This window comes from Oncorhynchus nerka, linkage group LG14, assembly GCF_034236695.1.
Source record: "Oncorhynchus nerka isolate Pitt River linkage group LG14, Oner_Uvic_2.0, whole genome shotgun sequence".
NCBI classification, from domain to species: Eukaryota; Metazoa; Chordata; class Actinopteri; order Salmoniformes; family Salmonidae; genus Oncorhynchus; species Oncorhynchus nerka.
In genome coordinates, this window is record NC_088409.1 from 43,590,316 (window position 1) to 43,610,156 (window position 19,841).

Below are 19,841 nucleotides of genomic sequence, written 5' to 3' on the forward strand. Positions count from 1 at the left end.
CTTCATGTGTTTTACTGGACCTTGATGTTAGCACTTGATAGTTTGTAAAAGGTCAATTAATTCACACAGCCTTAAGATATTTGTTAAAAATAATTTACAAAAAAATCTGACTGCCCAAGACAGTTAATATTCTCCAGGTTTACAAAATATCAACATTTGAGCTGCTTCATTAGGGATCCTTTTTGTATAAATCTCTTTCTATATTTAGACTGATAAATGCGATGACTACGAGAACATTAAGAAAGCGTGTGCTTTGAAGCCCACCATCGAGCCAAACATGGACACAGAGACAGGGAGAAGTGAGGATGACGTGGAGATCAGCTACTCTGAGGTCACGTTGAGAGCAAAGCCAGGACACCAGACAGTCTGTAGTTCTGACCCTCGCCACTGCAGGGCAAGCCGCAGCAGCTCAGATGAAGAAGACTACACAACCCAGTATACTGATGTTAAAATATCAGAGGAAGTTTCATTCATAGTCAAAAAAAAGTATTAAGGTTTGTAAATATCTGTAAATATTTGTATCACACCCAGTCAAAAGTGTGGACACACCTACTCATTCAAGGGCTTTTCTTTATTTTTACTATTTTTTGGAGGACAGAGGAGCCTCTTAAAGAAGAAGTTACAGGTCTGTGAGAACCAGAAATCTTGCTTGTTTGTAGGTGACCAAGTACTTATTTTCCACCATAATTTGCAAATAAATTCATTAAAAATCTTACAATGTGATTTTCTGGATTTTTTTTCTCATTTTGTCTGTCATAGTTGAAGTGTACCTATGATGAAAATGACAGGCCTCATCTTTTTAAGTGGGAGAACTTGCACAATTGGTGGCTGATTAAATACTTTTTTTGCCCCACTCTCCTTCAAGACTGTTGGAAAAGCATTCCTCATGAAGCTGGTTGAGAGAATTCCAAGAGTGTACAAAGCTGTCATCAAGGCAAAGGATGGCTACTTTGAAGAATATAAAATATATTTTCAACACTTTTTTGGTTACTACATGATTCCAAATGTGTTATTTCATAGTTTTGATGTCTTCACTAATATTCAACAATGTAGAAAATAGTACAAATAAAGTAAACCCCTTGAATGAGTAGGTGTGTCCAAACTTTTGACTAGTGCTTTATATCTGGATTGTTAGCAATAAAAACACATTCATGTGCCGGTTGTTGCCTTAACTGTACTTTTAAATAATAAGTCAGTCAAGACCAAAATGGCAGGAAACAGAATTTATTGACGTCATTCAAAGTGGGTTTGAACATCGTGTGTTACATCAATGCAATATGTGCTTACTTGGCTGTCAAAATAGAAATGCTTCACTGTTTAGGAATTGCCCATATTTCAGGATGTGCTATTGTGTAGATGCTATGCAACTGACACCATGTTTTAATATTTGTTCAACATTGTAATGTACATCATTACTGTCTTCTTACTTTACATAATTACTGCGTCATGCTGAAATTACTGACTGCTTGTAACCTATATTCACCTGTATTCATTGCAAATACATTTTTTTTAAACACAAAAAAACATTAATAACAAAAATACAACATGTTGAAGTGATTCTTAACCATCACACACAATTTGTAAGTTCATAAATACACATTTTCTGTAACACTAAGTTACATATTCATAGAAGCGGAACAACTCAGGGGAAAACAAACAAAAATATCACACTCTTAAAAACTGTTGCGAGATTAAATTGAATTAATTGAAAATGTATGTAAGGAATGACACTAATCTATAAAAACACAGTTAAAAAGTCAGAATAAAAATAACTTACACAGAGCCTAGTGAAAGTCTACACACCCCCTGCACAGTCTTTACATTTTGCTGCCTTAAAAAAAATAAATTTGATTGTTTTCCTACGGATGTACACAACTTACACAACATTTTAAAAGTGAAAGAAAAATTATAAAACATTTTCCAAATTAATAAATAAAAACATTTAAAGGAGCTGTCTTAATTACATATGTTTTCACAACCCAGAGTAAATTCTTGGTGGAAGCACCTTTGGCAGTCATTAGGGCTGTGAATAATTTTGAATTAGATTCTAACAACTTTGCACACCTCATAGGGCAACATATACACATTGTTTTTGTCAAAACTTCTCAAGCCCAGTAAATTTGGTTGGGAGTCATTGATGGACAGCAATATTCAAACCTTGGGCTGGATTCAATCCGTATCACTGAAGTATCACAGAAGATCTACTTAAAAATGTCATTTCAGATAAAGCCGACATTTGCCGCGTTTAACGTGAATGCAGTCTCCGCGAACGCAGGAACATTGCCTTTAAATTTCAATCAAGCTTTAACATGGATCTTCCGGAGACAGTACAGGTGCATCAAAGCTGCGACTGAGAGACTGAAAATCAGCTTCTTGATTTGATTTTCATTTGATTTGACTTCGGCGATACAGATTGAATCTGGATTGAATCCAGCAGATTTAAGTCAGGACTGAGACTGGACCATTCAGAAACACTCAACAGCTATTGGAAAGCCATTCTTGTTTGTCTTTGAGATTAAAATGTGTCTAATTGACTCGCTGAAAAATACAACTCTATCCCAGTGTTTGGTATTCAGAAGACTGGGAGGGTTTCTATAACGTTTTATCTGGGCTTTGCTACTTTCATATTTATTATGATCCTGACAAACTCCCCAATCCCTGCCGGGGTCAAGCATACCAATAACACAATGTTGCTGCCACAAACAGGAGGATCAACAACATTGCATTCACTCCACATTACTGGCCTGTATAGAAAAGTAAAAAGGAGGAAGCCTGTGTTTTTTTTTAAAACACTCCAAATCCTCCATTCTGTTTGCTACAAGGCTGTTAAGTAATACTGCAAGAAAACACGGAAAATAAATGCACTTTTTATCCTAAATGAAAAACCACAGGCCAAATCCAGAACTACACAACACAGAGTGAAACCCTCTGCATTTTCAAGTATTGTGGATTGTACTGACATATCTGCTTTTACAATCAGTGACAAGGTTTGAACATTGCAGTCCATCAATGACTCCCAAACCATATTTACTGAACTTGAGCTATTTTGACAAAAACAATGGGTATGTGTTACCCTAAGAGTTGTGCAAAGTTAGTAGATCCTTATTCAAAATGATTCACAGCTATAATAGCGGCCAAAGGTGCTTCCACCAAGTATTACCTCTGGGGTGTGAAGACATACGCAATCAAGACATCTTTGTTTTTTATGTTCTATTAAATTGTAAATTTAAAAAATTGTATAATTGTTCTTTCACTTTGAAAATGTGGAGTTGGTTGTGTAGATCAGCAGGACCAAATCTAATGTATTCCCTAATTGGATTTAATTTGAAGCCAAATCCACTAATTTGAAGGGGTGTCCACATACTTGTATATATAGAGATCAAAATCTAACTAATGAACAGACACTGTAGACTAACTGGTGTTAAAAAAAAGGTGGACATAGTGTTTCTACAGTTTGAAAGGTGACGATGATGTCTCTGCAGTGCATTATGGGTGATTTTTTACAACCTTGCACTAGCTTATCTGCACATAAGCTTTACTCCCTCTATACAGCAGCTTACTGTGCCTTTATACTCTCCTCCTCTTCCTCCTATCTAACTGAGATTTTCCCTAATTTGCCTCAGATATGACCTGACCATGACATATGTTCCCATACCTTACCTCCTCTTCACCATTAGATGAATCTTTCTACTCAGAAAGCAGTGTCACCTCATCCACAGCGGTTTCTGCTGTGTTGTGCTGCTCAGATTGTCCCAGTGGAGCCTCTGTAGACTCCTGGACCCTGAGGGCAGAATTAGTCATGCCCTGTAGCTCTGGCAGCGCAGAATCCTTTGCAACTTCTTCTTCCCCATCACTCTCGTGCCCTGCCTGAGTTTCTTCTAAGACTTTAGCTCCATGGTCTACAGCCTGATCCCCCTGCTCCAGAGCAGGATTGGCCTCCTTCTTCCCAGCCCCTCCCTCGATACTACCTGTGGAGTGCAGACGGATCACTGCATACTCTGCCGTTTTGGAGGCGACTCCCCTGATCTCTCCCTCCCCCTCCCCCTGCTTGGCCACCTTGGCCTGGAGTTTGGAGAAGTTCAAGTTGGCGTAGTGGAGTAGGTCTGTGTCGTCAATTTCCCTGTCCACTGTCCTGTTGGGCCCGAGGGCCTCATCCAGCATGGCTTTATTGGCATAGACATTGTCCTCTTCCTGAAAGAGGGCCTGAGGGGTAAGCATCACATTAGACGGGTTTATAAGCTAACTGGCAGAGTTTTTCTTGTGTGGACTCCTATTAGCTGTAACTGCCTGGTTTCCACACAAAACACAATGCAAAACAATCATATGAGCAAATCAACCACGGGATAGGAAAGGGCTAGTTGTTCGTTAGTTGTTTAACATGAGATCCAGACAATATGGCTGCAAAAGACTCAATTACAGTAATGAACCACTGCAGCCTAAACTGACTTGAGTTCCTCTTCATGCACACAGTTTTGCATATTTACATTTTTATTTCCACCAGCCAAGCTACCTCCCATCTTTCACTGCAACAACAACACCAGTGCTGAAATGTGTGTGGCACCTAGGATATGTAATATCATGCACAGTCTCCTGTGAAATATGTATATCAATGCCTTTCCACATTGTTAAGACTGTGAGCACATACGCATGTGCAATGTCGGAATGTCGGTGTAGTTACTTACCTCATCAGTCACTATGAACTCTGCTGTGTCCTCCTGTCTTTTGTTTGGTGATTGCCTGGCTCTCCTATGCCCAAGAGCAAAACAACAGAGATGTTAAGATAATGTCGTCAAATACCAGTCCAGACAAACATTGGACCAATCTATCCAAATAGTCTTTTACATGTTCGTACCTGCCCTGGCCCCTGTGTCAGTCACTTACTTGCAGATGAGAAGCAGTGGGGTACATAGGAGCATCATCACCCCTGCCCCCACACCAGCCCCGATCAACAGAGAGATTAGGTGGAAACCTGCACAATCACAACATAGAGAAAACAAATGAGGTGTAAAACAAGCACCGCCATTCCTTCTTTGTATTAAATATCCGTCTTATTTGGCGATGTGAGAGCTTGGGACTATGAGGTTCTATCTGCATAAAGATGTTTCTGAGATAATTGGCTTTAAAGTTCCGAATCCTCATTGGTTTGAATGGTGTCAGACATTTTTTATCTTGTATTCTTTTGAACTGAACAACATGAATAGGGGTATTTTTACTATATACATAGAGAACATTGAACAGAACAAGGCTATGTCAATAACTCAATTTTGACAAAAATAAAGATAGACCCTTATAGTTCCAAGCTCTTGTATGGTTAGTGGGACCGGGGGGACTGTTAGGAACTAGTTCTGTTGTAAAGCAGGACAAACATCTCCCATCTGTACCTTCATATGTTTCCATTGATGTTAAGTTAAATGAGAAGCTGTCAAAACCATCAATGTTGGAGCTGAGGCAGATCAGACTCGGTATTTCCTCTTCCTGTGATTGGCGGATGGTGAGGGAGCTCCTCAGGCCTGCTAAGCCCATTGGTTCCTCCCTGATGATGGTGTTAGTGGAGTGATTGACAGACTCTCCAGCCAATTGCCACACCACTGTGGGAGCAGGGTTTCCAAAGATATCACAGAAACATCTGATCTGAGATGTAGCTGAAATCCTGATGCAGCGAGAGGTGTTCTGGATCTCTGAAGCAACTACCCCGAACAGACAGGGGGGACACAACTATTGTTAATAGTTCATTCACATTAATGAATGATTGTGATTCATAAATCAGTAGAATAAATACTATACAGTACGTACATGTCACATCGATATTGATGGCCTCAGAGTTCTGCAGTCCATGGACATTCTGAGCCTCACAGTAGTACTGTTCATTTGAAAGCCTGGTTACATTGAAGATGTTGAGGTTCTCTTCAGACCCTACAATGTCCTTCTCCCATCCCTCAACTCTGTACCAGGTGTAGTTCTTCACTGGTGGGTTGGCATTGCTGCTGCAAGTCAGAGTCACAGAGCTGCCCTCTGCTACTGAGCTAGAGGGACTGACTGACACTGAGGTGTTCTTGGGGGGATCTAGAAGAAAACAGTGTATTATACACTTCTCAACAGTGGTGTTAGTCTGCCTATCCATACTTCCCATGCTACATGTCTGTAATTCTATACAATAAAGCCAGCTGTGAGCCAGATTCAGTTGCCATACCTAAACCAGATCCTTTCCACAATAAGGGCCAAACTTGGGCTGGCATATACTGTAGATGTGGCCCAGTTACTACTTTGAATTACACCAGAAGTGGGCTGTATCCAACTTGATAGGCTAGGTCTAGCTTTTTCATGGCAATGATCTGGCTAAGTTAGGGCAATCAAACCTGGCACCCTTTTGGACCGTAATTCCAAGTGTTTACTAGGCCACATAAACACGCTGCAGGATTGTAAATGGAGGCTGGATTTGGGCAATAATAATTTTGATTTCTAGGTTTGTCTTCGGAAACCCTTCATTTGAGATAAAACACAAATCTTGACTAGATTGCCAATGGCAATACAGAACAAACAGCCATGCATAAACATATTCACACTGCCATACAAACTCAACAACAGGCTTCAGTGATGGAGGTCCATTGACACACACACACACACACACACAGTAAAGATTCATGGTTGTCACGCAACAGGACAATGGCTCACTGTCATTGGACCAGACAGTCTGGGCACTGGCGTGAACCCATGACCCAGACGTTGGCCACACACCAGGTGTGGCTGGTCACAGCAGCTGGATGTGTGCCTCAACACAGAGTCATATTCAACCAGTTATAAATAGACTGTTTATAGCATCTTGGTAACACAGCATCTTGGTAACACTTTACAATAAGGTTATGGATTAGAATCAACTATATTAGTGAAAGGTTCTAGATGTACCGTTTCAAAATGATGGCTTAAATATGACATGTTCCTTTACCATTAGTAAATGATTACCAAATGCATTGACACAATTTAACGATACATTAGTTGATGCCAAATAATGTAGCCTTATGGTAAAGTGTTAGCAGCGTCTTGATGCTTCTACTGTATGTTTCTGGCCCTACACTAGGAGCTATACTGTATTATACCCAGGGATGGAAATTAAGCTAGCACACTAACCCGTGACTAGTACTTTTCAGACCGCGCTACTAGAAAATGTGCCCGACTAGCCTGCCAGCTACTGACATTTTGTCTTTTCAAATATTGCGTGGCACATATTTTGGACCCGGGCTAGTAAAAATTGCAGTCTACTAATGTGGCTGGCCAGTGCCCAAAATCCTTAAACTACATCCCTTATCATACCATTGCAAAAGTATAATGTATATAACTTACATTGAATATCCAGCTGAACAACTGTGGCTTTTTCCGCACCAAGGGCATGCAGTGCTTCACAGCAGTACTCCCCACTATCACTTGCTTTACTGTCTAAGGTGAAGCTCTCTCCAGATCCTAAAGTGACAGCCTCAGTCCCATTGACTCTGTACCATGTGTAGTTTTTCACTGCTGGGTTGGCATTGCTGCTGCAGGTCAGAGTCACAGAGCTGCCCTCTACCACTGAACCAGAGGGACTGACTGACACTGAGGTGTTCTTGGGAGGGTCTGGGGGAAAGAAACAATAGATATTGTATGTCAAGAGTCAATTTAGTGTGTGTTATGATACTGTCCATCGTTGAAAATATTGTTCATATTTGGTTTCATTGTGTACATACATATTCCATCTAGTTGAACGACAGATGAGTTCTCGGCTCCATGGTCATTGATGGTTTCACAGTAGAAGTAACTGTCATCTGCTGGTGCCTGGACAGTTAGCATTCTGCTAGCCCCCACTGTTGAAACCTGTTCTCCAATAACTCTGTACCAGTTGTAGCTCCCCACTGCTGGGTTGGCATTGCTGCTGCAGGTCAGACTCACAGAGCTGCCCTCTAACACTGAACCAGAGGGACTGACTGATACTGAGGTGTTCTTGGGAGAGTCTGAGGGAGAGTGCACAGAAAGTTGTCAAATTCTATAGAAATAAACAACTTACCATACATGAATCAAACTTACCATGCATGAATCAACTTACAAAGAACAGTGACTGTCAGATCAGTTTTGGATGATTTATCACTCTTGCCAGCTTGTCGTTTGTACAGTGCAGTGCAGGAGATCTTCTCTCCATGGTGGACATGTGAAGCGGTAAAGTTCAGGAGAGAAGTTATGACTCGATTCGGAGTCTCCTGCAAATCCTCCACACTGTCACTCAGTGTGGGGGTCCATGTCAGAGTTGGAGGGAGTGAGGGACAGGGGGCTGCGGCAGAGCAGATCAAACTCACTGAGGCCCCCTCCATCACATCCACTGTTGCTGGACTTAGAGTGGGTTTGGATGGATACTCTGAGGGAGTAAAAAAAAAGAAAGACTTTTATTACATGAGCAGTACATTAAATACAGCCCGTTCAAACCTGCAACTTAAGTGAACACAACACATCACAAGACAGAAATAGCATATTTTAATGATACTCTACCTTTAACATCAATTGTGACACGTCCTGGAAAATTATATTTCAGAGCATTGTCACATTCAAGTCTGAAACAAAAGTAGTCATTGAAATAAGATGTGAAGTCATTCAGGATGGTGGTGCATTCCTTCTGCTGCAAGTTCCCAGTTAGATTCCCTTGAATGGTGTTTAAGCCTGTTCCTGTGAGACTAGAATCAAACACGTGTACTCTTCTCCACCCTTTCCTCCATATTCCTTTACATGAAGCTGTGAGGGACGACTCATATCCAGATCCCAGTGTAAATGAGCAGGGAATGGCCACACAAGATCCACTGAGAGCCTCTATATTCTGAGGCATCAGAGCTGCAAAGTCTAGGCACAGAACACCTGAAATACACACAACAAACTATTAGACTGGGTGTTAGGTTCTTTTCAACTTCACTAGGGTGTTGTTTTTCCCTACAAACCGTAAAAGTGGGCTAGTTATTTAGCCATGTGCAGAATGATCTGGCTAGTATTTTGGGGGGATGTAGCAATGCTAGTAGACATGGATTGTATAAACTATCGCTTTAAAAACAAAGTGCAAATGTTTTTATCTCAATTTGACATTATTTCTGGCTAACAATAAAGCAACTTACTGTCTAGTTAAAAAAATATATATATTTCTGAAGCAAGAATTTTGCTAGGACTGTCTTGGAGTTGGGAAGGGAACAAAATGGTGCATTAACCACAGTGTGGATCAATCCACCTGAGCAGAGAATGTATATGCGACCTTAAAACGAAGTTATTGGCAGATAGACCAATAACAAAGAGCGTTTCAAACCTATTAACTTGACCCCCCTGGTGATGTCACCAGCGAAGCCAAAACTCCACCCACGCAAAACCTGCTGTTTAGAAGGTCCTGAATTTCAACCAGCAACTATCAGGAAATAACACCAATCACATTTTTACAGTGTTAGTTCATCAGCTGTTGTATAAATATGATACAAAACACAGGAAAAACTGAATGTTGACTGCGCTGGGCTTTTAATAAGGATCAGAACACTAACCATGTTTCCATCCAGTTTTCATGAGAGTAGAGTCATATCGTATAAAAAATAAATAATGAGGGCAGTAGCTAGGTTTACATTCAATTGGCGACACATTTTCATGTGAATATTCTAAAAACCGATAAAGAAAATATGTGCAATTTCCCACCAGTGGTGTTTTTCCACCAAATGGACTTGTTGCAGATAGAAATCAGTGCAAGATGACATAGTGCACACAACATGTACTTGTTTTCTTACATTTTCAAGTACCAAATAAAAATCTAAAGTTCATAGTGTTTCCATCGCATTCTCATATTTTCTTCATGCAGATTTTTAAATATTCACATGATAATGTGTCTCCAATTGGATGGAAGCCTAGCTACAGATAACCTATAAAATGTCAATGATAACGTGCAATGGGAGACGCCAGAAAGCAGTGCATCAGACCCAGCCTTTCCCACAGCGACCCACCTTGCAGTAGATAACCAATGAGGATGAGTCTTTCAGCTCCTGTGATGTGCATGATTCTCTGTATCAGAAATGGCAAGATGAGCTCACTGTCTGGACAGACAGACAGACACACACACACATTCAGAACATTGTCTTATTTATTTTTTTAAACATAAAACTAACAGTGAAAATAACTTTTAATTAAAGTTAAACACATCAAAATGTTGACATTTTAGTTTTGATTTGTCATTAATAGAATGATTCCACACAGATTGAGTGTAGAGTACTGAAACCACATTGACCCTATTCTCCACAAGACATTGTGAGTTTTCTTACTTTTTTATTTGACATGTTGGCTACACCACAATCATTTGTATCAGAATGAGATTTGAATCATAGTAATATGAACATATTTCTCACATAATAAATATAGAATAAAAAATACATGATTCAATTATACCCTAAAGCCAATGAAGAAGGTGTTGATTCTGAGTAGGTATAAATACCTAAATTGAGCATAATAAAGTCAAACAGGTTCATGTTTTGGGTGTATATTCATTTCCATTGAAAATACTGACCAATAGAAATGTATTAAGTGTATAGAGCTATGAGCTGATTAGGTTGATTTTGGGAAAATGTAGATTTAGCCTATACCTGCCACACTAAAGAAAATGTAACCTAGTTGAACTTGACAATATCTACAATTCGATTTTAATTTGATGCAATAAATATCTGAAATGTGTTCCCAAATCCAACTCATCCGAAAATATCAACACCTGTCAACATACACTTTAACATGTTGCACTCCACATAGCAAAACCATAACAGTCGCATTAATTACCATAACAGAAATAGTACAAACAGAAATAGTGTCTGCAACCTCTTACCAGTATTCACGCGATGGTCATCTGTTCAAATCCAATGCACAATTCAGGCTTTATAGATGACACCTGAAGTTGTGTTCTGTTGTCCAGCTGCCTGTCACTGTAGTAGACAGTAAGAAGGAGTGGCGCTGCTGTTTGCAAGACACAGACATTTCCTTCACTGAATAAGCGTCAACCCCCAAGCGCTAGCCTTCCTCTGTAATATCAAATTATCATCAGATTTTTTTAACTCAAATTTACTAGTGAGATATATCAAGCTTCACAAGGAGGGCAACATCTGCTGATTCCTTTAAATGTATACAAATATATAATCCAGTGGCTAGTAAGTTACACACAAAGCTATAGCCCCTTGCAATATTTCTCTTTACTTCTCCTTTTTATATTTAAATACACAAATGTAATGAAATATTCAAGTTTCAAGTTTAGTTTTTACAACGAGTTCCAGATTAATGGGGCAATAACTGTTCAAGACATATGTGGCTGATGGATATTACACATTTGACATTTTGCATAACTTCCTGCTTTCCATAGCTACTACTCAATGGGCCACATTTCAAAGAAGGTTTAAAAGCAGACTTTAATGTGGATATCATAAATGTACAATTCAAAAATTAATAAAAGTCTCTTTGATGATGAATTGATATAAATGTTTCCCTACACAATTTATACAGTGGCTTGTGAAAATATTCAACCCACTTGGATTTTTTCCTGTTTTGTTCCCTTACAACCTGGAATTAAAATAGATTTTTTGGGGGTTTGCATAATTTGATTTACACAACATGCACTACGAAGATACAAAATATTTTTTTATTGTGATACAAACAAGAAATAAGACAAAAAAACTGAAAACTTAACTGAGCGTGCATAATTATTCATCCCTCCCCCAAAGTCAATATCTTGTAGAGCCGCCGTTTGCAGCAATTACAGCTGCAAGTCTCTTGGGGTATGGCTCTATAAGCTTGGCACATCTAGCCACTGAGATTTTTGCCCATTCTTCAAGGCAAAACTGCTCCAGCTCCTTCAAGTTGGATGGGCTCCGCTGGGGTATAGCAATCTTTAAGTCATACCACATATTCTCAATTGGATTGAGGTCTGGGCTTTGACTAGGCCATTCCAAGACATTTAAATGTTTCCCCTTAAACCACTCGAGTGTTGCTTTAGCAGTATGCTTAGGGTCATTGTCCTGCTGGAAGGTGAACCTCCATCCCAGTCTCAAATCTCTGGAAGACTGAAACTGATTTCCCTCAAGAATTTCCCTATATTTAGCCCCATCCATCATTCCTTCAATTCTGACCAGTTTCCCAGTCCCTGACAATGAAAAACATTCCCACAGCATGATGCTGCCACCACCATGCTTCACTGTGGGGATGGTGTTCTCGGGGTAATGGGGGGGTGTTGGGTTTGCACCAGACATAGCATTTTCCTTGATGGCCAAAAATCTACATTTTAGTTTCATCTGACCAGAGTACCTTCTTCCATATGTTTGGGTTGTCTCCCACATGCCTTTTGGCGAACACCAAACATGTTTGCTTATTTTTTTCTTTAAGCAATGGCTTTTTCTGGCCACTCTTCCGCAAAGCCCAGCTCTGTGGAGTGTATGGCTTAAAGTGACCCTATGGACAGATACTCCCATCTCCGCTGTGGAGCTTTGCAGCTCCTTCAGGGTTATCTTTGGTCTCTGTGTTGCCTCTATGATTAATGCCCTCTTTTTTACTGGTCCGTGAGATTTGGTGGGAGGCCCTCTCATGGCAGGTTTGTTGTGGTGCCATATTCTTTCCATTTTGTTATAATAGATTTAATGGTGCTCCGTGGAATGTTCAAAGTTTCTGATCTTTTTTTATAACTCAACCCTGATCTGTAGTTCTCCACAACTTTGTCCCTGACCTGTTTGGAGAGCTCCTTGGTCTTCATAGTGCCGCTTGCTTGGTGGTGTTAAAGACTATAGGGCCTTTCAGAACAGGTGTATGTATACTGAGATCATGTGACAGATCATGTGACACTTAAAATAAAGTCCACCTGTGTGCAATCTAACTAATTATTGACTTCTGAAGGTAATTGGTTGCACCAGATCTTATTTAGGGGCTTCATAGCAAAGTGGGTGAATACATATGCACGCACCACTTTTCCATTTTTTTTCATTTTACTTCTCCAATTTTGACTATTTTGTGTATTACATGAAATCCAAATAAAAGTCCATTTAAATTACAGGTTGTAATGAAACAAAATAGGAAAAACGGCAAGGGGGTGAATACTTTTGAAAGGCACTGTAAACCCTTCATTGTTGCGTATATAATATATACAGTATATATATTATAAATGCCATTTAGCAAACACTCTTATCCAAAGTGACTTAAGGACCGTACAAAAAATTCTAGGGGAGGGGAGGACCAAAATAGGGGAGAGCGTGCAACTTATTTTTTGCTTTGGGGAGGGTTGTGTTTTTTTTTATTGGATACAGGGGAGGGTGGTTTTTTATTGGACACGGGAGGGGAAGGTGTTTTTTTTATTGGACACAGGGGAGGGGAGGGTGTTTTTTTATTGGACACATGGGAGGGTGGTTTTTATTGGACACAGGAGGGAAGGTGGTTTTTTTCGGGAGGGGTAGGTGGTTTTTATTGGACACATGGGAGGGTGGTTTTTTATTGGACACGGGAGGGGAAGGTGTTTTTTTTATTGGACACAGGGGAGGGGAGGGTGTTTTTTTATTGGACACATGGGAGGGTGGTTTTTTATTGGACACAGGAGGGGAAGGTGGTTTTCTATTGGACACGGGAGGGGTAGGTGGTTTTTTATTGGACACATGGGAGGGTGGTTTTTTATTGGACACGGGAGGGGAAGGTGGTTTTTTATTGGACACAGGGGAGGGTAGTGTGGTTTTTTATTGGACACAGGGGAGGGTAGTGTGGTTTTTTATTGGACACAGGGGAGGGTAGTGTGGTTTTTTATTGGACACAGGGGAGTGTAGTGTGGTTTTTTATTGGGCACAGGGGAGGGTAGTGTGGTTTTTTATTGGGCACAGGGGAGGGTAGTGTGTTTTCTTTATTGGGCACAGGGGAGGGTAGTGTGGTTTTTTATTGGGCACAGGGGAGGGTAGTGTGTTTTCTTTATTGGGCACAGGGGAGGGTAGTGTGTTTTTTTTATTGGACACAGGGGAGGGGAAAGTGTTTCCTTATTGGACACAGGAGGGTAGTGTAGTATGTTTTTTATTGGACACAGGAGGGTAGTGTGGTCTTTTATTGGACACAGGAGGGTAGTGTGGTTTTTTATTGGACACAGGGGAGGGTAGTATGTTTTCTTATTGGACACAGGAGGGTAGTGTGGTCTTTTATTGGACACAGGGGAGGGTAGTGTGTTTTCTTATTGGACACAGGAGGGTAGTGTGGTTTTTTCAACAACACAACCGCCATTCTGACCCTCAACACGAGGGACACTCACATGTTTATACGTAGTTCCCTCTTGCTTAGCCACGGGAAGTATTTTGGGGGTGGGGGTGCTGCGATATTTTGTAGACGGCTGTATAGAAATTTGCAATAAAATCTGAAATACACATGAACTGAAAGAAACATAAAAGGTGGAAATGGATGGATAAACTAAAATATTTGGAGATGACAAGGTGAAAAGCTTGATTTAAGCTTGTTATTTACATTTATCTGAGATTAAAACGATTCTGATGAGGTCTATTACCACAGTCCCTGTATTCACGTCTCTCAGGTTGAGCGGAAACCGTGAATGCAGAGCTACGCTCATGGTGATACTGCCGCTCTCCCCTCTGCAGCGTTCACATATCGCTGCCACTGGGCTCTGTCCGTGCTCCTCTGCAGCCACACTCGTTCCTCTGTCACACACACAAACACGTGCATGCTCGCATCCATGCACACGCGTATGTCATGTGTGGTCAAATAAATTATAATTGTATACACAATTCCAAAAGTGCTAGAACTACTTTGATTTCTTTGGTGTGCAAATCACTAATACTAGCCTAAAGAGTGCTTTTGCCTGTATGACCTCACAAGTAGAGGTCACGTTGGAGATCTGTAGTGTGGCGTATGTGTTACCTACTGCCTGTTGGCAGACATGGGGACATGTCACACAATAGGTAATTCTGTAATACAGTATTTAAGCACCAGGCAAATAAAACATAAAGACTACTACCATGTAATTTCTAGGTAATTACAATAAGATACCTATTACTGTGTTCAAAACTTGTACAGACAAAAAGAAATGACCAATTATTATGTAATTTCTAGATGAAGTGCTACAGACATACCTTCAGTCCTCTGGATAATCTGATAGTGAATAGAGATGAAGAGAAAGATTGGAACGGAAATATTGAAACTGATATATTACCATATATATATATATATTCATTTCTCACAGACTACCAATGACCAAATTACGCTAGATTTTAGTTCTGGGTTAACCAAGATGATATATATATATAATTTATATATAAAAGACTATTTCTGAAGAATGTCCATGAAATAATGAAATACAAGATTCTACTTGCTTAGCAATTACAGTAAGTCCATTTTACCTGATATATTTATAGAATCCACAGGACAATGACCATTCCACAGATTATGGATGAAACTGATATGAGTTTGTTACTTACCAAATCCAGTCTCTTTACTTTTTGTATGTTTACCAATAGTCTTAACAAATTTATAAAGGTAATAGCATAATCTTAATAAATTTAATTATACACAATAATCTGTTTAGTCTATGATGGAAATAAAGTACATTTGTATTGTTACAGCAGTATGCCTACCTGTAGTTGTGGAGGGGCAGTGGTGCAGATACACAAAGAAGTTGGAACTATCTTTGCCATAGCTATTTTGTGCTTCACAGCAGAACAGAACTCTCACCGATATCCTGCAGGACCAGAAACTGAGATCTAGAATCCATTGGGACCATCTTGCTCTCATTGACTCTGTACTAGGTGTGAGGTCTTCGCTGGTGGGTTGGCATTGCTGCTATACAAGTCAGAGTCACAGAGCTGCCCTCTACCGCTGAACTAGAGGGACTGACTGATGCTAATGTGTTCCTGGGAAGGGCTGTAAAAAGTTAGAGAAAATTCCATTTTTTAACTAAATTTTGTGGTGGGCACCATTTCACCCTGACCCATTGCTAGCAGTGGGTCAATCTGGTTCATGCTACAATATAGTTTTTATTTTTTTTATTTTTATGTACATGGCACACCTAGTTGAATGATAGTAGAATGCAATCCAAGATAATTGCTGGCCTCACAGTAGAACTGTCTGTTGTCTGCAGACACCTGGAGAGTACGAACTCTTTTAGACCCCGGTGATGTGAACAGTTTTCCATGAACTCTGTACCAGTTGTAGGTCTTCACTGCTGGGTTGGCATTGCTGCTGCAGGTCAGAGTCACAGAGCTGCCCTCTAACACAGAGGGACGGACTGACACCGAGGTGTACTTGGGAGGGTCTGGGGGAAAAGAAAAACATCATGACTTTCCTATCAACACAAATGTGGCCTAACTTATTCCATTATAACCAGAATAACAATTGGACATACATCGAACAGTGATTGTGAGACCTTTCTCAGACGGTACATCACTGTTGCCAGCTTCTCGTTTGTAGAGAGCAGTGCAGAAGATTGTCTGTCCATGATGGAGGTATGATGCAGTAGAAGGTCAGAGTAAAACTCATGACTTCAGTTTGGTCCAGTCTCTTGTTTTTCCTTCTTCTCCACACTGTCACCTAGTCTGGGGGTCCATGTCAGTTGGAAGGAGAATGGGACAGGGGGCTACAGTAGAGCAGATCATACTCACTGATTCCCTCGCATTCACGTTCACTGTAGCTGGGATTAGAGTGGGCTGGGGAGGAGTGTCTTCAGGAGATAAAGATGTAATCTAGTTTATAACACAAGCAGACATAGGCTACATCAATGTATTACTGTAACTGACATGGCACAAATAATTGGCATATTCTAATGCATGAAAATGTATTGAGTAGCATTTGTGTCATTTTTGCTGAAGTAGTATTCCTGAATTTAGTGACAACTTAGACACTCTTTCTCCACCCAATTGATCATTCCTCCACTTAATTAACCACCTGCATAAACATGTGAACACAGTAACTAACCTCAACCACCAGAAATAACACATAACTGTTTTAAACAGTAATAATGTACCTTTAACATCAATATTGATGCTTTCAGGAAACACAAATGGAAGACTTTTGTCAAGGTTGAAGAAATATTGGGATAGGTAGGGAGTGGGATAAGGGATGTTCAGGATACTGGTGCAGTCCTTCTCAAGCAAGTCATCTCTTGTGGGTGCCATTAACACTGGTTTCACAAATCTTCTGTTCCATGTTCCTTTACATGGACGAGAGAGGGATGTCTCAAATTTAGGCTCCAATGTAAATCTACATGGAATGAGCACATACGGTCCACTCAGAGCCTCTATACCGCTGGGAATCAAGACTTTCCCCTTTTGGCACAGAGCACCTGAAAATCACAACTGAATGTTTAGACTGAGATAAATAGCAAAACCACACCGGTTATGGCTTGCATCTAGAATGCAGTAACACATTAAGCCATATAGAACATAATATATCTAAACCCTTTAAACCTATTCTCAACCGGCGTGCAGAGCATGTTTTGGCAATGCATTTTAGAAGTGGATATGAAAAAAAAAAAAGTAATTTGAACTTGATTGGTCAACTAAATAAACATACTTTATGATGCATCAATTAACATAATTGATATCATTTTGAGTTGCTGCATTTCAGTATTGTGGCACTCTAACTATGCCCATTCAAATGACTAAGAAACTCAAAATCAGTCACCAAAGATATGGCATAAAAGGTACATATTCAGTTGAGGGATTAATATTGCACCATTCTTGTGCACCAGGGCCTCCCACTCCTCATTCTATTCTGGTTAGGGCCAGTTTGCACAGTTCAGTGAAGGGAGTAATACACAGCATTGTACAAGATCTTCAGTTTCTTAACAATTTCTCGCATGGAATAGCCTTCATTTCTCAGAACGAGAATAGACTGACGAGTTTCAGAAGAAAGTTATTTGTTTCTGGTCATTTTGAGCCAGTATTTGAACCCACAAATGCTGATGCTCCAGATACTCAACTTATCAAAAAAGGCCAGTTGTATTGCTTCTTTAACCAGGACAACAGTTTCAGCTGTGCTAACATAATTGCAAAAGGGGTTGTCTAATGATCAATTGGCCTTTTATATTGATATACTTGGATTAGCTAACACAACGTGCCATTGGAACACAAGAGTGATGGTTGCTGATAATGAGCCTCTGTACGCCTATGTAGACATTCCATAAACAATCTGCCATTTCCAGCTACAATAGTCATTTACAACATTAACAATGTCTCCACTGTATTTCTGATCAATTTGATCTTATTTTAATGGACAAAAATATAGCTTCTCTTTCAAAACAAGGACATTTCTCAGTGACACCAAACTTTTAGTGTATATGTGTATATAGAGAAATAGATACAATTGAAGTCGGAAGTTTACATACACTTAGGTTGGAGTCATTAAAACTCATTTTTCAACCTCTCCACAAAGTTTTGGCAAGTCGGTTAGGAAATCTACTTTGTGCATGAGACAAGTCATTTCCCAACAATTGTTTACAGACAAATTATTTCACTTATATTAACTGTATCACAATTCCAGTGGGTCAGAAGTTTACATACACAAAGTTGACTGCCTTTAAACAGCTTGGAAAATTCCAGAAAATGATGTCATGTCTTTAGAAGATTCTGATAGGCTAATTGACAACATTGGAGGTGTACCTGTGGATGTATTTCAAGGCTAACCTTCAAACTCAGTGCCTCTATGCTTGACATCATGGGAAAATCAAAAGACATCAGCCAAGACCTCAGAAAAAAATTGTAGACCTCCGCAAGTCTGGTTCATCCTTGGGAGCAATTTCCAAACGCCTGAAGGTACCACGTTCATCTGTACAAACAATTGTACACAAGTATAAACACCATGGGACCACACAGCCGTCATACCTGTTAAGGTTTTCTTCCGGTGAAGGAGAGGTGGACCAAAATGCAGCGTGGTTATTTGTATACATCTTTAATAAAGATGAAAACACAAACAGTATACAAAAACAATAAACCGTGAAAAAACCTAAACAGCCTATCTGGTGCAAACAAACACAGAGACAGGAACAATCACCCACGAAACACTCAAAGAATATGGCTGCCTAAATATGGTTCCCAATCAGAGACAACGATAAACACCTGCCTCTGATTGAGAACCACTTCAGGCAACCATAGACTTTTCTAGATAACCCCGCTATACCACAATCCCAATACCTACAAAAAAAACAAGACAAAACACACCACATAATTAACCCATGTCACACCCTGGCCTGACCAAAATAATAAAGAAAACACAAAATACTAAGACCAGGGCGTGACAATACCGCTTAGGAAGGAGACACTTTCTGTCTCCTAGAGATGAACGTACTTTGGTGCAAAAAGTACAAATCAATCCCAGAACAACAGCAAAAGCCCTTGTGAAGATGCTGGAGGAAACAGGTACAAAAGTATCTATATCCACAGTAAAACGAGTCCTATATCATTATAACCTGAAAGGCCGTTGCTCCAAAACCGCCATAAAAAAAGCCAGACTACGGTTTGCAACTGCACATGGGGACAAAGATCGTACTTTTTGGAGAAATGTCCTCTGGTCTGATGAAACAAATATATAACTGTTTGGCCGTAATGACCATCGTTGTGTTTGGTGGAAAAAGGGGGAGTCTTGCAATCCGACGAACACCATCCCAACCGTGAAGTATGGGGGTGGCAGCATCATGTTGTGGGAGTGCTTTGCTGCAGGAGGGACTGGTGCACTTCAAAAAATAGATGGCATCATTAGGACGGAAAATTCTGTGGATATATTGAAGCAACATCTCAAGACATCAGTCAGGAAGTTAAAGCTTGGTCGCAAATCTGTCTTCCAAATGGACAATGACCCCAAGCATGTTTCCA

The 19,841-nt window shown here is 40.1% G+C and overlaps 1 protein-coding gene and 1 pseudogene across 1 annotated transcript; one reads left to right on the forward strand and one right to left on the reverse strand.

Annotated features, from left to right (window-relative positions):
- LOC115142062 (uncharacterized) overlaps positions 1–1,436 on the forward strand; it is a 21,728-nt pseudogene extending 20,292 nt beyond the window's left edge.
- Positions 1,209–10,983, reverse strand: LOC115141173 (sialoadhesin-like). The gene is made up of 11 exons (XM_029679883.2): positions 10,847–10,983; positions 9,981–10,070; positions 8,509–8,868; positions 8,072–8,377; positions 7,716–7,979; positions 7,339–7,605; positions 5,794–6,063; positions 5,382–5,687; positions 4,882–4,969; positions 4,683–4,746; positions 1,209–4,203 (listed from the first exon to the last, which is right to left on the reverse strand). Exons 2-11 carry the CDS (start codon positions 10,030–10,032, stop codon positions 3,688–3,690), a joined length of 2,493 nt encoding a protein of 830 aa, XP_029535743.1. The 5' UTR covers positions 10,033–10,070; positions 10,847–10,983; the 3' UTR covers positions 1,209–3,687.
- Between the last annotated feature and the right edge of the window lie 8,858 nt (positions 10,984–19,841).

What these genes read in the sequence shown, in the direction of transcription:
- LOC115141173 (XM_029679883.2), bottom strand. Translation starts at nt 10,032, where the DNA reads ATGCACATCACAGGAGCTGAAAGACTCATCCTCATTGGTTATCTACTG. An exon ending in CGTTCAACTAGATGGAATAT is followed by an intron (nt 7,606 to 7,715) that starts GTATGTACACAA and finishes TCTTTCCCCCAG; the next exon opens with ACCCTCCCAAGAACACCTCA. An exon ending in CCACTGCTTCTCATCTGCAA is followed by an intron (nt 4,747 to 4,881) that starts GTAAGTGACTGA and finishes TCTTGGGCATAG; the next exon opens with GAGAGCCAGGCAATCACCAA.